Source organism: Chlorocebus sabaeus, chromosome 17, assembly GCF_047675955.1.
Source record: "Chlorocebus sabaeus isolate Y175 chromosome 17, mChlSab1.0.hap1, whole genome shotgun sequence".
Taxonomy (NCBI): domain Eukaryota; kingdom Metazoa; phylum Chordata; class Mammalia; order Primates; family Cercopithecidae; genus Chlorocebus; species Chlorocebus sabaeus.
In genome coordinates this window covers 39,475,335-39,492,978 of record NC_132920.1, presented here as the reverse complement: position 1 = coordinate 39,492,978, position 17,644 = coordinate 39,475,335, and the positions used below count along the sequence as shown (strand labels likewise).

Here is a 17,644-nt window from a genome sequence, read left to right as displayed (position 1 = left end):
TCTTCTGACATTAGATCTCCCACTGAGACATCATCCCCTGGATCCAAAGGCCTTATTGACAGAGATGCGTGGCGTGGCCCCAGCGGGGTGTGAGCCAGCCTCCTGGAGCAATCACTAAGACAGGAAAGGAAATGAAGACAGAAAAACGCACTACCTGGGATCTGGGGCCACTGGTGTCCAGACCATATGCAAAGTGTGTGCAGCAACTGACCAAGGAGCCTTTTGCTCCGAACATCCCCTCCCAATGGAAACACGTGCTTGACGGCAGTGCACCTTCCCAAAGTTCACTGGCCTCTGCAAATGGGAGAAATTGATTCAACGTTTTGAAGACTTTCCAGCAATCCACCTGGGCTCAGTGGAGCCATGGATGACAAGAAGTATCTGAGTTCACTCTAGGCCAAAATGTAGAGTTTTCAAAAACATTTTTTGGAAAGCAGCCTAGCCAGTGACTCCAGCCCAGACCCTGCTAGAATTCAACTGGCTCTACCAATCCCTTGACAGGAAGTGGGGTGGAAGGAGGTTGGAGGAGGGAGGTTAAAATGTAGCTTGCTCAGATCTTGCTAAAAAAGATTTTTAGAAAGCAGATAGAGATACTGTGGTATACTGAATATGTCATTTTAATTCTTCACCACCAGAATAGAATTACACATCCAAAGCTTTGTCATGGCCCACTTTGACTAATGTGATGTTGGCAAACGTGATGCAGGCAGAGGCCTGAATTGTGCTCGCATGGTTTAGCTTGCCTCTTGCTCCGGTGATCTCTCTTAGGATGAACATGCCCTGGGTAGCTGCTGCCCTTTCAGCCTGGAACATCCAGAGAGCAGACCTGAGCCCAGTCTACAGCCTGGAGCAGAGCTTCCTAGGCAAGCCCAGCCCAGATCAGCTGAACTATGGCTCACCCAAAGACCTATTAGTATGAGAATATATGCTGCTTGTCATAAACCGCTGAGGTTTAGAGTGGTTTGTTATATAGCATTAATTGTAGCAATAGCAGACTGGCACAGAAATTGCAACCCAGAGAGAGTACATCAGTCCAGAGTTCATTGTCTCACCATACAGCCTGTGGAAAGGCACTGAGAGCATCCTGTATATGGAAAAGCAGGACCGCCACCTACAGCCATGATGAAGCAACAAGGACTTGATTTACCCTCCTGCTTTAAATGACTAAAAATGAGACAAAATCCTTTATACAAAGCAATGGTTTTCAGCCATTGGAAAACAAGCAATATAGGGTATGATTGATCCCCAAGAGAAGGGAAACAAGTGAGGGGGGCCCTATGATTGTTCCAACTTACTGCCTGCAGTGAGTTTTCAGGCTGCAGCCCAGGAAGGGGGAATCAGGTAGAGCCCAGTGGTTTGCCTGAGTTGAGGAAATGGAACTGGGAATCCAGGGAGGACAAAGTGGCTTAAATTTGCAAGGCAGAGTCCCAGGGATAAGAGAGAGAGAAGGAGAGAGAGAGAGGAGAAAAAAGAGAGAGAAAGAGAGAGCATGCTCTGGAGATCTTCAGAGGGTTACCCTTGGGTCTTCAGCTAACTACCGATCAACATCTTCATGTGAGGAAATTACCCCAGGCAGGGGAAAGAACCGACAGGAAGGAACAGGTGGAATAATTTCCTGAGATAACACTGGGTTGGGAAGAGTTCATGTTTCCAACAGCCAGAGTGGAGACACCTCCTCCCAAAACGGTCATTGTATAGAGACACAGAAGGTACTGCCTCAGAAGTGGGGCCAAATTAGTCCTAGATGATAGATTGCTCTGATCCCACCTAACAAAGCTTAAAAAGCCAGCCCCAAAGGAGTCAAATTGTTTCCAGTAAGTTTCCAAGTAACTTCACTGAGTCCCAAAACAAAGCTCAAAAATATCTAAAGGAATATGAAAAACAAACCAAAAAGAAACCAGCATCCAACAATATAGAATCCACAATGTCTGGTGTTCATTAAAAAATAATCAGGCAGTCGGGCACGGTGGCTCACGCCTGTAATCCCAGCACTTTGGGAGGCCAAGGCGGGCGGATCACAAGGTCAGGAGATCGAGACCATGGTGAAACCCCGTCTCTACTAAAAAATAGAAAAAAAAAATTAGCCGGGCGCAGTGGCGGGCACCTGTAGTCCCAGCTACTCGGGAGGCTGAGGTAGGAGAATGGCGTGAACCCGGGAGGCGGAGCTTGCAGTGAGCCGAGATTGCGCCACTGCACTCCAGCCTGGGCGACAGAGCGAGACTCCGTCTCAAAAAAAAAAAAAATAATCAGGCATGCAAAGAAGCAGGAAAATATGGGCCATAAGAGGAGAAAAACAATCAATAGAAATAGAGGCCGGGTGTGGTGGCTCACGCCTGTAATCCCAGCACTTTAAGAGGCCAAGGCAGGAGGATCACCTGAGGTCAGGAGTTTGAGACCAGCCTATTCAACATGGTGAAACCCCATCTCTACTAAAAATACAAAAAGTAGCCGGGCATGGTGGTGCATGCCTGTAATCCCAGCTACTCAGAGGCTGAGGCAGGAGAATCGCTTGAGCCCAGGAGGCAGAGTTTGCAGTGAGCCGAGATTGTGTCATTGCACTCCAGCTTGGGCAATAAGAGCGAAACTCTGTCTCAGAAAAAAAAAGAAAAGAAAAAAGAAATAGAAATAGCCCCAGGCGTGGCACAGTTGATAGAGTAAATAGACAGAAACATTTTTAAAATGCAATGGGTGTGTGTTTCAAATCTAGGCAGAAAAATGCTCCTTGTAATTCCTTAAACATAAACATGGCTCATTCATCTGGTCATTGTTTTGACAAGGATGTGCCATCCATTGTGCTAAGTTCTGAGGATTCAGAGGTGACAGAGTCAGAGGTGACAGAGACAGAGAAAGTGCCAGCATTCTTGGAACCTACATTCTAATGAAGGAGAGGGACAAATCAGGCATGGTGGCTCACGCCTGTAATCCCAACACTTTGGGAGACTGAGGTGGGTGGATCATGAGGTCAGGAGTTCAAGACCAACCTGGCCAACATGGCAAAACCCCGTCTCTAGTAAAAATACAAAAATTAGCTAGGTGTGGTGGTGCGCACCTGTAATCCCAGCTACTCTGGAGGCTGAGGCAGGAGAATCGCTTGAACCCAGGAGGCAGAGGTTGCAGTGAGCTGAGATCGTGCCACTGCACTCCAGCCTGGAGTCTCACAACAAGAGCAAGACTCCTTCTCTGAAAAAAAAAAAAAAAAAAAAAAAAAATAGGAGACAGACAATAAGCAAGTAAGCAAGACAATCTGATAAAGAAGGAGTTGGGGTTAGCTGGGCATGGTAGCAAGCACCTGTAGTCCCAGCTACTTGGGAGGCTGAGGTGGGAGGATCCCTTGAACCCAGGAGGTTAAGGCTGCAGTGAGCTGTGATCATGCCACTGTGCTCCAGCCTGGGTGACAGAGCAAGACCCTGTCTCAAAAAAAGAAGGAGGAGGAGTTCGGGGTGGGGTAGGATGGGCTTGGACTCACTGTCAAGATGGGTGGGAGTGTGAGAACCCGGCAAGGTGCAAAGAGAGAAGCAGGGAAGGGAAACTTAGGACAAAGGTGGCAGGTTAGGTATTGGGTGATGGGAAGAGGCATAGGATGTGGAGCTTGGAAAAAGGGGACTTGTGGGGATTTTGGCCATGTGAGCATGTGAGGGAGACAGCGTTCCTTCCATAACACATGTCCAGGGACTGCCAGGGCTCTGAGGCAGAGCAGGTGTAGAGAGGTTGGCTGTGAATGTTGGAAGTTGAAAACATATGTGTTAAATATGGGAGGGAAAAGCAGTGTTTCCTTGAATACAAGCTCCACCTCACCTTGCGAAAAGTGGCCTCTGAGTGTAGCCCTGGATGCATCTCTCAAAGAATAGGAGGAAGCAGCAACCTTTTCAGAGTTAACTGCTTTATTTGGGTTTTCCATGGCCCCGTGCCAGCCAGCAGGGCTGAGCCAGTTTCACCCACACTGAGCGGGAACTCAGCAAAGAGCAAGAAGCACGCCAGTTCTTTCCATTCCCTCAGCTCCTGATCTCGGGAAGGCAGCCCCTCCCCAGGCCAGCACCCATCCCCTTCTGGCCCCAAGTGGGGGATGCTGTTGTTATCTTTTCTCTGAAATATCTCCTGGGTTTGCCTTTTCCATCTCTGTCCTTAGACTGAGGCAAGCAGTCCCCCTGCCTTTAGCCCCATGTTTTTGGGGGAACCTGTGCTTTGATGTGCTTTGCTAGAGACTTTCTAAGTCTCCCTCTGGTGCTGGGACAAGCCATGACCAACGGCATCATCCATGCAGGCCACCCCTAACACAGTCCAGGCCTCATGTGGGTCTCAGTTCCCTTTTCTTCTTTCAGGAAGCTCTCCAGTGCCTGCACAGGGTTGACCAGATGTCCCAAGGTGCTCTAGGACTCATGCCTGTGAAGCTGTTTTAGGGCTCCCTAGTCAGTCCCTGGTTCCAGGAAAGCAGCCTGAGGAGTAGATCATTCCTGCTGGCTGGTGTGGCATTTCTTTCATGGTACTACCTGGGATTGGGCCACCAGACCTGTGCTAACATGCTGATTTGAGGGACTCTTAACAGTCCACCACAGGGCAAAGAACCGTCATGTGAACCAATTAGACAATAAACAAATACCGAAGTGCCTCTTCTCTGTCATTATTCTAAATCTACACAAATCAGTCATTATACCTCACATGGGCTCACGAATTTGGTACTAAATTTTTTTTCATCAAATTGTTTATACACACAGGGGTCCATCCACAAAAAAATATTTGCCAGGACCCTCACACACCAAGAGCAACTGGCCCCCTCTCCCCTCTGGTTTCCGGGCTCAGTATCTCTCCCAGGCCCTGGGGACGCTCTGCTCCTCCCTGTCTCAGCCGCACTCCTCATCCACATCCTAGCTCACAGCAGCCCAGGCCTCCTGCTGCTGCAGCTCCAATGACTCTCAAAACTCTGGGTTTTTCTTATAGTCTGAGAGGTGAGGGGATGTAGGGAGATTCGTTAACAGGATGTCTAGCAGATATTTTAACAATATCTTTCGTGACCGGGTGCGGTGGCTCACGCCTGTGAGGCTGAGGCAGGTGGATCATGAGGTCAGGAGTTCAAGACCACCCTGGCCAAGATAGTGAAACCCTGTCTCTACTTAAAATACAAAAATTAGCTGGGCGTGGTGGCGGGCACCTATAATTCCAGCTACTTGGGAGGCTGAGGCAGAGAACTGCTTAAACCCGGGAGGCGGAAGTTGCAGTGAGCCAAGATTGCGCCACTGCACTCCAGCATGGGCGACAGAGCGAGACTCTGTCTCAAAATAAATAAATAAATAAATAAATAAATAAATAAATAAATAAATAAATAAAATATCTTTCTTTCTTCAATTTGAGTGGCCATCAAGAGATGCAGGTATGGTCTTCCCACTCTTGTCATGCTTCCAAGGGCATTGGCCTAATATGCCAGGACAAGCTGACCACCCACCCCTCCATTAAGGTTCACAGAAGAGCAATTTCCCTGCAACACTTACCACAGTGACCCAGACAAAGGGATGGAGAACTAAAGCCTGTGACAGACAGTGTCAGTGCCCTGCCGGATCCCCCCAGCCTGCCTGGAGGTCACGTGCAGCATTCGTGGAATGTCTCCATCTACACCAGTAGCATTCTGTCCTAAGCACCTGCATCTTTCTACGCACAGGGACTCTCTGGCCACAGGAGTGCTCTCAGCCCACAAGCAGGGCAGGCTGGCAGTGCAGGAGTTAACCTCCCCAGGAGCAATCCTCAATTAATGAGGGACAAGTGTAGGTAGATAAACACCCCAGCTTCCTTGCCACTCTGTGGGACAACTCTACAGCGTGTTCTGCACAGGATGGGGACCCAGTTGCCCGTAACAGTCACCTGTGCAAAAACACACCCTGAATCAACTGCCTTCCATTCCCCACTCCCCTGTTTGCGCATCCTGGGGTCACGTCCCGGATGAACCATGCACACCCGCATTATGTCTCAGGACCCGCGCTGAGGGAAGTCCAACTTAGACAAAGGCGTCCATTTCAGAATTATGGGTAAGGGCTCTTGAAATCCCGCTCTCTGGGCTGGTGGAAATGGGAGCCCTCTTCCCCCACTTCAACCGCAGCTCCACTCTTAACTAGGCTTCAGACCGGGGCTCTGGCAAAGATTTCATGTGTGAGAGGAATCCTGTTCCTTAAAAAAAAGAAAGATGTAATTTCTGAACAAAATTAGTAACAGGTGTGTTTGTTTGTTTGTTTGTTTCAAGGCTTTACCTTGAATCACGCTTCAGCTTTCCCTGGTCTGTCTGCTGGTCACAGCACGAGCTGGCCCACCTCTGAGATCATACTCACGAGGGCACACAAAGACCCCTACACACCCGCGCCACTGCCGCCTCCATATAGGATGCTGTGGGGAGACTCCGGGAGCCCAGGTTCCCACATCCAAAGCTTGCTGCTCCAGCCACGTGGTGCAAACTATTTAGGGGGCACAGTTAGGGAGGTGGCATCTAAAACCAGTGCTGTCTCCACTTGCCCTATCTACTACAAGGCACGCACCTGGGGCAGGAGGGCCTTATCTTCTCCCCTGCATTCTAGTTTGGAAAGTGTCCTTTTTCACCCATATGGATATGTGTCTATTGAGGGGCTCCACAGTGAATACCTATGTTGGATGGTGGGATGGGCGGCCTGTCCTGTCCTTATCTCGGGGCTCATTCAGATGGAAAGAGGCTCGTGCCCAGCTGCTCTGTTTACTCTGCATTCTCTACCCATTGTACACTGAATCGATTGGGCAGATGGGGAGGGGGTGTTGTTTTTCTTCTTTTTCCCCAATCTCCTTATTAGTTCAGCCTCAGAAAGTCCCTTATCACCTCCGGATGTCAGGCCACACTCTGTCATCAGGCCTGGCCATGTCAGGCTCTCCATTAATTGATTTTGCCCTCCCCCTTGGGAAGCATAAATTGGCTCTGCCCATTAGCAGCAATAATTCCCTGAAAGGGATTGTAAATCATGCCTTGTGTCCACCCAAAGCCCACAGCAGAGTGGTGCTCACGTAGGGAGATGTTGGACAGGGAGGTCCCTGCAGCCCTGCTGTTTTTCTCCTAATCTTGGCCAAGTGCTGACCTCAGAGGACCACAGTGGACTAGGAAGAGTAGCTGAATCAGGTCCCAGCACATGGAGGGCACTCAGTCAGTGTGTGTAGAGCGAGTTAAGGCAGGAAGCGAGGGAGGCAGGATGGGAACGTCCTCTCTGGTGCAGAGAGCTCTGTGGGCCTCTTGAGCTGAGATCTCCCCCAAAGTCCACCATGATGTTGCCCTTTCTGTGGCTATTGTGGCCCTAGGGTTTTCAGAAGTCCCCCATTAAACCGAACATGCTTCTGAGAAAGACTCTATCCTAAACCCCAGCCATGTGAAGTCTTGTTGGGCTTGGGTGGTTTTGAAAAACTGATGTAAGAGGGAGATGTGAGGGTGCAACCAGAAGAGAGTAGAGAGGCAGCAGTGCAGAGAAAGAGCCAGGAAAGGCAGGAGGAAGCTGCGCCGGCTGACTTTGCCAGAACATGGTAGAGTCTCAACAGATAGTCCCAGCACACAGTAGGTTCCCAACAGAGCATTCGTAACTGAATGGAGTGTCCGCCCACAGTGAGTCTGGTACCACTTCCTGCCCAGGACCTGAGGGAGGGAGGGCACCTTGATGGCTGATTCATCCCTCCCTCTACCCCAGCCCACCTCAGACATCCCTGTGGCCCACTACGTTCACCCCCTTCTCCCATGCAGATAGTCCATTCTCTTTTCCTTCATTTCCATCCCCCTTAGAACAACCGTCATTACCTGCGGACTGCGTCCAGACTGCTTGAAGATACTCAGTGCTACAGAGTTGCTCAGTCCTGCTTGAAGCCCTGCAGACATCCACGGATGAGCTTTCTAAATGATACATGAGAGAGCTCTCCATGTATTGAGTTTCTCCAGGGCAATCAAATAGGGTTTGACTCTCACACTGCCTTTCAGATATAATTCTAACCCTTGCTTAAGCCAGGAGCTAGTGCATCTGTAGTAGAAATGAGTGCCAGCACTCTGTTGCCCCATCTGAGTCCAGATGCTTCCTTCTCCCTCCAAGACAACCCCACATCCCAACAAGGTGCTGTCTGGGAAAGCTCCGGAACCATGCGAGATGGGGCTTGCTCAGAACCACTTCAGAGATCCCCAGATGGCCTCAGAGGATTCCAGAAGCAGCAGAATTCCAGAGAAGGTGGGCTCCATCACACCACCCCCAGACACGGCCATGTCTAAGCCACAGCATAGACGAAAGCCTGCAGGCTTGTCACTGCGTCGGGACGTTCTTGGTGGTGTGCAACTGTAATCCCAGCTACTCAGGAGGCTGAGGCAGGAGAATTGCTTGAACCCGGGAAGTGGAGGTTGCAGTGAGCTGAGATCACACCACTGCACTCCAGGCTAGGTTACAGAGTGAGACTCCATCTCAGAACAAACAAACAAACAACAACAACAAAAATAACAATTGGGAAGTAAGAGAATACCTAATGGTGGCTGAAACAAATAAGGTTTATGTTTTTAATAAAAAAAGAAATCTAGAGAGGTGTGTGCAGGAATTGGTCCAGTGTCTTTGCAGTGCCCATGACCTTTCCTTCAGGGACACAAGATGACTCAGCAGGTCCAGACAGAAAGAGGGAGAAATGTGGGGCCAGCTGCAGCTGAACCCTTTGTCAAGAGACAACAATTTTGCCCAAACCTCCACAGCCACCTCTGCCCAATCATGGCTGGACCTGGGTACGTGGCCAGCCCCAGCTGCAAGGGAGCTTGGGAAAGTGGGAGACCCTCAGGCCTCCTCCCCAGGTTTTAATGTGTTTTTCTTCCAGTGACCTAGCCTGCACCTGGGGCTCTCCACAAGCTCCTGGAGCCATTTTGCCTGCACGTGCACAAAGCCAGAAATGCATGAGTGACAGACTAATGTGGGAATATGAAGGCCCAGCTCCCCTGCTGGGACTCACCGGGATGCACTTCACCTGCCAGGGCTCCCAGGAACCAGGCTGAGGCTGGGACTGTGGTGTCCTGTTTGGCTTTCTCCTCAGTCTGGCCCTCTTGCCCACTGTCTTATGGGTCTTCAGTGACTTCACTGCTCTCAGGGACTGAGACAGAGGGGAGCAAGATTAGCTCGATGACTTAGACCAATTATGCTCCATTGCCTGGGGTTGACACTTACAAAGTCGGGGTTCTGCTACCTGGGAAGGAGGAAAAGGATACTCAGCACGCAACTCACAGTGTCTGCAGCCACAGCTCATTAAAGGAAACAGCAGAAAACACAGCAGAGAAATCGGAATCCTCGCCCTGGGCTAGTGGGAATATAAAACGGTTTAGCCACTTTGGAAAATAGCCTGGCAGTTCCTCAAAAAGTTCAACACAGAGTGGCCAGATAATCCAGAAATTCTACTCCTAGGTTTGTACCTGTGAGTAATGCAAACATAGGTCCACAGAAAAGCTTGTACACAGAGGTTCATAGCTGCTTTATTCTTAAAAGAAGGAAACAGAGACAACCCAAATGTCCATCAACTAGAAATCAAATGGATAAACAGATGTGTTATAGCCACACAACGAAATATTACTCAGCCAGAAAGAAGGAAGAAGGACTGTTACATGTAGCAACAAGGCTGAACCTTGAAGACTCTGTGAATAGACTGAAAACCATTGAATTGCACACTTGAAATGTGTGGATGATACAGCATGTGAATTATATCTCAATAAAGCTGTTATACATGTATATGAACAAGCATGTGCACACACCACACACACACACACACATACACAGGCAAAGAGAAAGAAAAGCACCCTCAATTCCATCCACTCAGAGAGAGCCACTGGTACCATCCCAGGATCAGGATATACTTCTAGTTTCTTTCTAATTCACACATATATTTCACCGACATATCCTCTGAAGGTAACCCACTAGAGGGCTTCATGCAAGACAAATTAGCAAAAGTTATAAAACCAATATATCCAATTTATCAGCAGAATCAACCCTGACACTCTTACCATCGGGCTGAGCCAGACAATCACCTGTCTATTTACTTTGCCCTGATTTGTTGCGCAGTTTACGCATCCTGAGGTTCCCCCAATAGGCAGGTCAATTCTCCTGCCCCATCCTGTAGCCAAGGCAACTGAGTAGAAGGTTTATTCGCGCCCATTCTGATCTAGTCCCAGCTCCTAAGCTGGGGGCTTACAGCCTTCAAGGGCGAAGATGCTGGGGGCTGCCGAGAGAGCCCATTGGGGCCTGGACAGAGTGAGCACACCTATCTGGCTTAGCCCAGAAACATCCATCCAAGTTGGAGGCAGGAAAGACATGAAGCACTCAGGAGAACCTGGTGGGTCTCTTTGAAGGGTCCAGGACACTGACTTGCTGCTGTCCATGGAAACAAAGGCCGGGAGGGGATGGCCAGCCTGTTTGCACTCACAGCATAGCACTTAGTGCAGCCAAGCTGAGCCGCACTGTTCAAACAGTCTCCCCAGCCTCCAGACACCCGCGCCGAGGAGGAGGGCAGGGCAGGCAGCAGCCTGGGCACAGGTCCCTAGGTGCTTACTCCTCACCTGTTTCCCACCTCTCCCCCATAGCCAGCCCCACGGCCCTGGCAGGGTCCTGGCCACAGCATGCCCAATGCTGGGCTCTGCAGCTGCTGGGGTGGCCGGGTGCTGCCTCTGCTGCTGGTCTATGTCTGCTACCTGCTGCTCGGTGCCACCATCTTCCAGCTGCTAGAGAGGCAGGCGGAGGCTCAGTCCAGGTACCACTTTCAGTTGGAGAAGCTGCGCTTCCTGGAGAACTACACCTGCCTGGACCAGTGGGCCCTGGAGCAGTTTGTGCAGGTGAAGGGGAGTGATGTGGGATGGGGATGGAGAGGCTTGGGAAGGTTGGTGGAATAGGGGTTCCTGTGGCAGATCCAGAGTCCTCACCCAGGGACTAATGCCCCATGTGGAAGCAGAGTGTGGTGGGAACAGAGAGCCTGGTGAGATCTAGTCCTGGATTCTGGCCCCAGGTCTACAACTGGATTGATGTGTGACCTTGAACAGGTCACTTAACCTCTCTAGACCCAAATAGCCTCATCTATAAGGCAACGAGAATAGCCCTATCTATACTGCAGACATTTGACAGCAGATTAAAAGCACTCTCTAAGCTGTCACTTGCTGGATGAATGGGAACTATATGTCAGTGTTATCAGCACTGTCCAAATTTCCTCCTCCCACACTTTCATACTTCCCCTTCCCCAACTCCAGGGCTGCGGGTCCTTCTGCCCTCTCCTCAGCTCATAGCCCTGGGCAGAGGGCTGCAGGTGGGAGACACAGATAAACGCCAGGGGCAGCCACCACCAAGCTGGCCTTTCCTGGCCTGTCTGCACCTGGAGTTGGGTTTGGTGGGCAATGGCCAAGGTGACCGAGCTTACCAGCACTGCACCCAGATGGGGCTTTCTCTTGGTAACAGAGTGGGTCACCCCCTGCCTGGGTCCTTTCTGCTTTCCTCTTTCCCAGAAACAAGGCAAAACCACGTGTTGTGGAGGGAGGTGAACGCATCTGAAACAGGCGCTGGAGCGAGTGACAACAGCCCCTGCAAAGGAACAGAGCAAGTGCCGAATCACCTTGATAACTGGCATTTACTAAGCTCTTACAATGTGCCTAAAACAGTGGGAAACACGGTCTTCACGACCAGCTTAATCCAATCATGATCCACTCATCCGCTGACACTGAGTGTGTTACAGGTATTTTCTCATCATTACCTATCACAATCTCTATCTCCAGTTTGTAGATGGGAACTGAGGTAGAATATGCTGGCCAAGGCTGCACGGCTACTGGTAGAGACAGCACTCACTCTCAGGCCTCTGGCTCTGGAGACCTGGGTCTTCGCGGCACAAATTAGTGTAAGTGTTGGGGGCAGGATGTAGCCTGAAGCAGCAGTTCTCAAAGTGTAGTCCCGGGACCAGAATCAGCATCACCTGGGAGCCTGTTAGAACTGGCGATGTCAGGCCGCACTCCGCACCTGCTAACTCAGGAACTTCAGGGATGGGTCCTGCAGGCTGTGTGTCAACAAGCCCTCCAGGTGATGTTGAAGCCCCTCAAGACTGAGAACAGCTGGCCTAGAAGATGATGCGTGGCCTGGGTGGTCAGAGAGAACGTTCTGTAGCTGTGACAGGCCAGGAAATGAGGCCTCCAGCTTCAGGTTTTACTCTCTTCTCCCTGATGGATAAGGTTAGTCAAAGTTGGGGGGCCATCGTACCACATCAGGGTTCAGAGCAGTTCAGGGGCCTCCCAAAACCCTGGGAGTAAGGCAGAGGCCCTGGAGAAGCTGAAACCTCCTCCTCCCTTAGCTCCGCATTGGAGGTGAGAGCCAAGCTGGAGGGCGTGGGAAGGGTGGGTAGCTGTGACCTAACTTGTTCCATAAACCAAGAAGAAGGGAGGCTATTCTCTTAATTGCAGCCCTGAAGGGGTTGCCACTGATTAGCCCTGGGGGCCTCCCCAGGGAAGACAGGACATCCCTTTCCCTGAGAGTCCTCAGCCTCGGAAGAGAACCTTCCTTGCCAGGGGCAGTTGAGCTGGGCGGCAGAAGAACGCTGGGGTGAGATTCTGGAAGAAGACACATTCCTGTTGAACTCTCACACACACAGGGCAAGTTAAGTAATTAGTATTAAAAGCAGTATTAAAAATTACCTCCGTGAGGAAACACTGCTTGCCCAGGTTCACAGAACTGGGAAGTCAAGAACCCGCGGCCGCCTACATCCGGCCACCGGCACTCAGCACCCTCAGCAGGATGAGGGCCGCAGGCTGGCAGCGGGGGACGGCCCAGGACTAGAGTACTGCCTCCCAAGAGTGAGGGGCTCCAGAGAGCCAGCATGTTCGGGAATGTTGGGCCCTGGCCACTTTGTGAGTGTGGGAAAGAGAGGGAAGCCAAAGTCCACATCTTAAGAGGCCAGTTCCCGTCAAAGTGAGGAGAAGCAGACAGCCTGTGACCGCGGATGCCCTGACTGGCTTGGCCCACCAGGGCCACCCCAGCCCTGAGCTAAGCACACCCACCCAGCCAGCGGGAACCGGTTCCCATAGGATTTGGAAGCCAGAACTGTTGTGTCCCTGGCTTCCTCCTGCCTTTGGGGCTCTTCAACAAATGGCAAGGCTGTGCTGCTGCTCTGGGACAATCTACAACTACAGGGGAGAGGGGAGGAGACAGCCCTGCCCATTCTCCAAGGGGCCTGGGCCCAGGGACTGGAGGTTGTCAGCGGTGGGGCGGTGGGGGGAGGTGTTGTAGGCTTGAGTCTGCAAAGGTTTGGGTCCTGTAAAAACACATGCAACACACACAGACAAACATACACACATGTGCAACATACAGTTGCCATGCACAACACATGCATACAACACATCACATATAAACCACCAAACACACACACACACTCTCACACGCGCCACCTTTGTCCTAGCCTCTGTTGGACTTTCTCCCATAGGCAAGGACTGGGGCTCACTAGAGAGCAGCAAAGAGCAAGGGTGCCCACTCACCTGGACAAGTAGGAAACACAGGGTTCTCTGTCCCACCACTGGCTTCATGGCAGGCAGCCCATGGCTTCCCTACGATCCCTAAACCCTGTGTTCCCCAGCAATCTCTTCCAGACACACCCAACCTGAAATCCTCCCATTGTTCTAACAGCTGATGTGCGTGCCATCCTTCTGGCCACCAGCAGCATCTCCCACGGGACCCCTCCCTGAGTATCATCCACCTCACCCCTCAGGCCCATCTCCCGCCCCAGCCCATGCTTGCAGTCTACACCTTAGTCAGCCCTGGCCAGTGGAACAGACACTGCAGTTGGAGTCCAGTCACCTTGCACAGGTCACTTAGCCACTCTGAGCCTTCATTTCCTTTTTCCATGAAATGGGAACAATATCATCTAAGAGTATCATTAGATTAGATGACACAGAAGCATGCTGCCAAGAGCATGGCAACAACTGGTGCCCAGTAACCATCAGCTCCTTCTTCCTCCCCTGCCATGCCACCCCCCACAGGTCATCATGGAAGCCTGGGTGAAAGGTGTGAACCCCAAAGGCAACTCCACCAACCCCAGCAACTGGGACTTTGGCAGCAGTTTCTTCTTCGCAGGCACAGTCGTCACCACCATAGGTAAAGGGCTGGGGTAGAGAAGAGCTTCCCCAAGACTCCTGTCTTAGTTTGGGCTCCCCAAAAGCAGATGCTGAGGCAAGGATGTGGTGTGTCTAGATGATGATTCAGGAAGCCCAGGGAGGGAGTGGGTAAGTGAAACAGTAGGGAGAAGGCGGCAATGAAATTTGCATTAATGAGCAGATTACTGGCTTGGGTAACTGGGCTCATTTCTGCTTGGGACCCTCTGAAAGGCTAGATGGAGCCCATCCTCAGAATGGTCCAACGAGGGACAAGAATGAAGAGCCATTTAGCTACCAACTCCTGCCCTCAAAGGTTGAGAGCTGGTCTTGAGTATATTAGTCCCCCAGCATTTTGAAACTTCCCATAGACCAAGCACACTCCTTCGGCCAGAAGAATCTCTCAGGTAGAGAGAAATGTGCAGAAACTGGGAGCAGGGGGTGATTTGTATATAGGAACTGTCCACCAAAGCTGCAGGTGGTATTTTGTGTGTTCTGAGGGAACAGGGCACTGACAGCAGCTGCTACACCCCCTTGGCCAGAAAACTCACTCCATCCCACCCCAAGGAAGAAACCGCCAGATCCAGGTCTACCCTATCCATTCAGCTAAGTCCAATTCCACATACTTTCCTAGAACTCAGGCAACATTCCAGGCAGAGTGATGGAGTTGGGGGTGGGAGATACAAACTTGGATCAGACCCAGGCTCAGCCCGCAAGGAACTTCCAGTCCAACAAAGAGGAACACCATAAATACACACACACAAAAAAAAACAATAATAGAAGACAAAGTCGATAATTACATAGCAATAACATAAAACACTATGGGGAACCACACCCAGTAGGGAGAAGGAGCGTGGCAGTCAGGAGGGCTGCATGGAGGCAGGGTCATTTGAGATGGGCCTTCAAAGATGAGCAGGAGTCCTATAAATAAAAATCATTCCAGCAGAGTTCAAGGGAACAGGGGAGCTTCCCCTTCTCGCCCCCAGAAGTGGTGGCAGACAAACCTCAGCTAGAGTCTGGGGAAGAGGAACAGAGGGCATTCTGGAGTCTCCATATTTGCACATGTCCCCCTTTCCTTGCAGGATATGGGAACCTGGCACCCAGCACAGAGGCAGGTCAGGTCTTCTGTGTCTTCTATGCCCTGTTGGGCATCCCGCTTAACGTGATCTTCCTGAACCACCTGGGCACAGGGCTGCGTGCCCACCTGGCCACCATTGAGAGATGGGAGGACCGGCCCAGACGCTCCCAGGTATGCCCCCTAACTCCCTTACAGGCCTGCTATGACAGATCTGTTGCAAATGGAGTCCTCCAGAAGCCGATGCTGAGATGGAGTTTGGCGTGCATGGTGTTAGGGGTAGATGCCTATGAAAGAGGAAGGGTGAAGGCAGGGTTGGGCAGAGTGGGGAGCTGGATTTCTATGCGTGCTCTACAAAGGCTTGGCCTCAAGGAGCTCTACAGCATGTGCGAGCTGTCAGAGTTGTCCCACAGTGGGTGGAACCAGCCAGACTTTCATACCTGCCTCAGTCAGGCACTGGGTGTGGCCTTCCCAAGAAGGGTATGCCCCCTGGCCAGGAGGTTCCCTGCAGCTGAACACCCTGAAGAGGTGGCAGCTGGCCTATCGTCCTCCTTTGAGTGGGGGATCTCTGCAGCACATCTTCAAGGTCATCACAGAACTCCAACATCCTTTTGTGCAGTAGCAAACAAGCTCTGCAGGCTGCCCAGCGTGCCCCCAGTGCCCACCCTTGGCCAGCCGCTTGCAAGGCCAGAGGCACTCAGACAGTTCAATGATACTTTTCTGTTCCAGATCTGAGTCCCCAGGGAGCCTGTTCAAGTGTGATCCCCAAGCCCAGATGGGTCTCCAAATCGCTCCTTGGCCCACTAATGCAATCCCTCTGCCCAAATCTTTCCCTGGGTGGGACAAGGTCATGCACACGTAGCTACAACCTCCACTCAAGGGTCTGCAGGGCAGGGAAGGGGCCTAGCTATGGCCCAGTCCCATTCCCAAGTTTACCCCAGACTCCCCCCAACTTCATACAATCCTGGAGACTTTCAAGTGGACTCAGGGGCCAACTCCTTCCCTCACAGGTACTGCAAGTCCTGGGCCTGGCTCTGTTCCTGACCCTGGGGACGCTGGTCATTCTCATCTTCCCACCTATGGTCTTCAGCCATGTGGAGGGCTGGAGCTTCAGCGAGGGCTTCTACTTTGCTTTCATCACTCTCAGCACCATTGGCTTCGGGGACTATGTTGTTGGTGAGAACAAAACAGTCACATTATCTCAGGGTGAGGGGGCCCACTGGGATTTGGGGGACGGAGAGATGTCAGCTGAGGACAACTATTGAGGATAAGATAGCGCCTGGCCATTCAAGGGAGCCAAACCAATGATTTCTGGGGCTACTGTGGATTCTAAGCAACATTCTCAGAAGTTTCTGGTCTAGGACCCATCACCACCCCGCAGAGACCTACCTCCACTGCTGTTCCTTCTATGAGGAAGAGGGAGAGAGCATCCTGGCTAGTGAGGGTCCCTATGGAAACTAGAGGTGGTTGTGCCCTGAGATCCCTGGCATTGATGCCATTCCCTTCCCTGGCAGGCACAGACCCCAGCAAGCATTATATCTCAGTGTACCGGAGCCTGGCAGCCATCTGGATCCTCCTTGGCCTGGCGTGGCTGGCGCTGATCCTCCCACTGGGCCCCCTGCTTCTGCACAGATGCTGCCAGCTCTGGCTGCTCAGTAGGGGCCTCGGCATGAAGGACGGGGTAGCCCCTGACCCCAGTGGGCTCCCCAGACCTCAGAAGATCCCCATCTCTGCATGAGGCCCCCAGTGGGGGGGCCCAGAAACCCCTTTCATCCTCCTCAGTCCCACCCTATCTGCTCTCTGGATTTCCAGCCCTGCCTTCTCCTCTCCCAACCCCCTCACTTCTCAGCCAGGGCTGGTCTCAGGAGCTCTCCCAAGAGAGAAAGGAGACAGGTATGTCCAAGAAAGTAACAGAGAGGAGATATGAAATAGGATTAAAGACATGTGTGGCTGGAGAGGTGCACCCTTGTCCCAGAGCCCCTGCCACAGCCTTCCACCCAAAGGTAGCCTGGAAGAGTGGCCAGATTTCCATTGTCCTCCCCATGCCCCCTTCTGAGAGACCTTACACAAACAAAGGATGACTTTACTTTTGCCTCATTTGATACCTGCACAGTGCATTTGCCAAGCCCCTACTATGTGCCAGGTGCTGAGCCAGGGTCTATGCCAGGGTCTGGGGATACAGCAGTGGACGTGCCTGCCCTTGATATGCCTTTAGTTGCTAGACAAGCAAAGAGGCAGCCCCAACACAGTGCCCAAAACGCTATGATAGGAATAGCCCCGGGGTTGATGAGAGCCCATGGGATGGCTGCAGGGAGCATCAAAGAGAGGGGAGAGCTGGGCAGAGACTTTGGAACAATCTTAGTGAAAAGAGGATCTCTGCCCTCAGGAAGCTCTCAGCCGAGGGGCAGGCGAGCTGCCTCTCAAAGCTCGCCGGCTCCCCAGGGCTGTCTGTGAACAAGGCTTAG

General features: G+C 51.7%; 1 protein-coding gene across 1 annotated transcript; it reads left to right on the top strand.

Moving 5' to 3' along the window:
- The first annotated feature begins 10,447 nt into the window (after positions 1-10,447).
- Positions 10,448-16,967, top strand: KCNK16 (potassium two pore domain channel subfamily K member 16). The gene is made up of 5 exons (XM_007972718.3): positions 10,448-10,822; positions 13,994-14,108; positions 15,187-15,353; positions 16,190-16,355; positions 16,694-16,967. The coding sequence occupies exons 1-5, from the start codon at positions 10,610-10,612 to the stop codon at positions 16,915-16,917; spliced, it is 885 nt and encodes a 294-aa protein (XP_007970909.1). The 5' UTR covers positions 10,448-10,609; the 3' UTR covers positions 16,918-16,967.
- Positions 16,968-17,644: the final 677 nt, after the last annotated feature.

What these genes read in the sequence shown, in the direction of transcription:
- KCNK16 (XM_007972718.3), top strand. Translation starts at nt 10,610, where the DNA reads ATGCCCAATGCTGGGCTCTGCAGCTGCTGGGGTGGCCGGGTGCTGCCT. An exon ending in CACAGTCGTCACCACCATAG is followed by an intron (nt 14,109 to 15,186) that starts GTAAAGGGCTGG and finishes CTTTCCTTGCAG; the next exon opens with GATATGGGAACCTGGCACCC. An exon ending in CTTCGGGGACTATGTTGTTG is followed by an intron (nt 16,356 to 16,693) that starts GTGAGAACAAAA and finishes CTTCCCTGGCAG; the next exon opens with GCACAGACCCCAGCAAGCAT.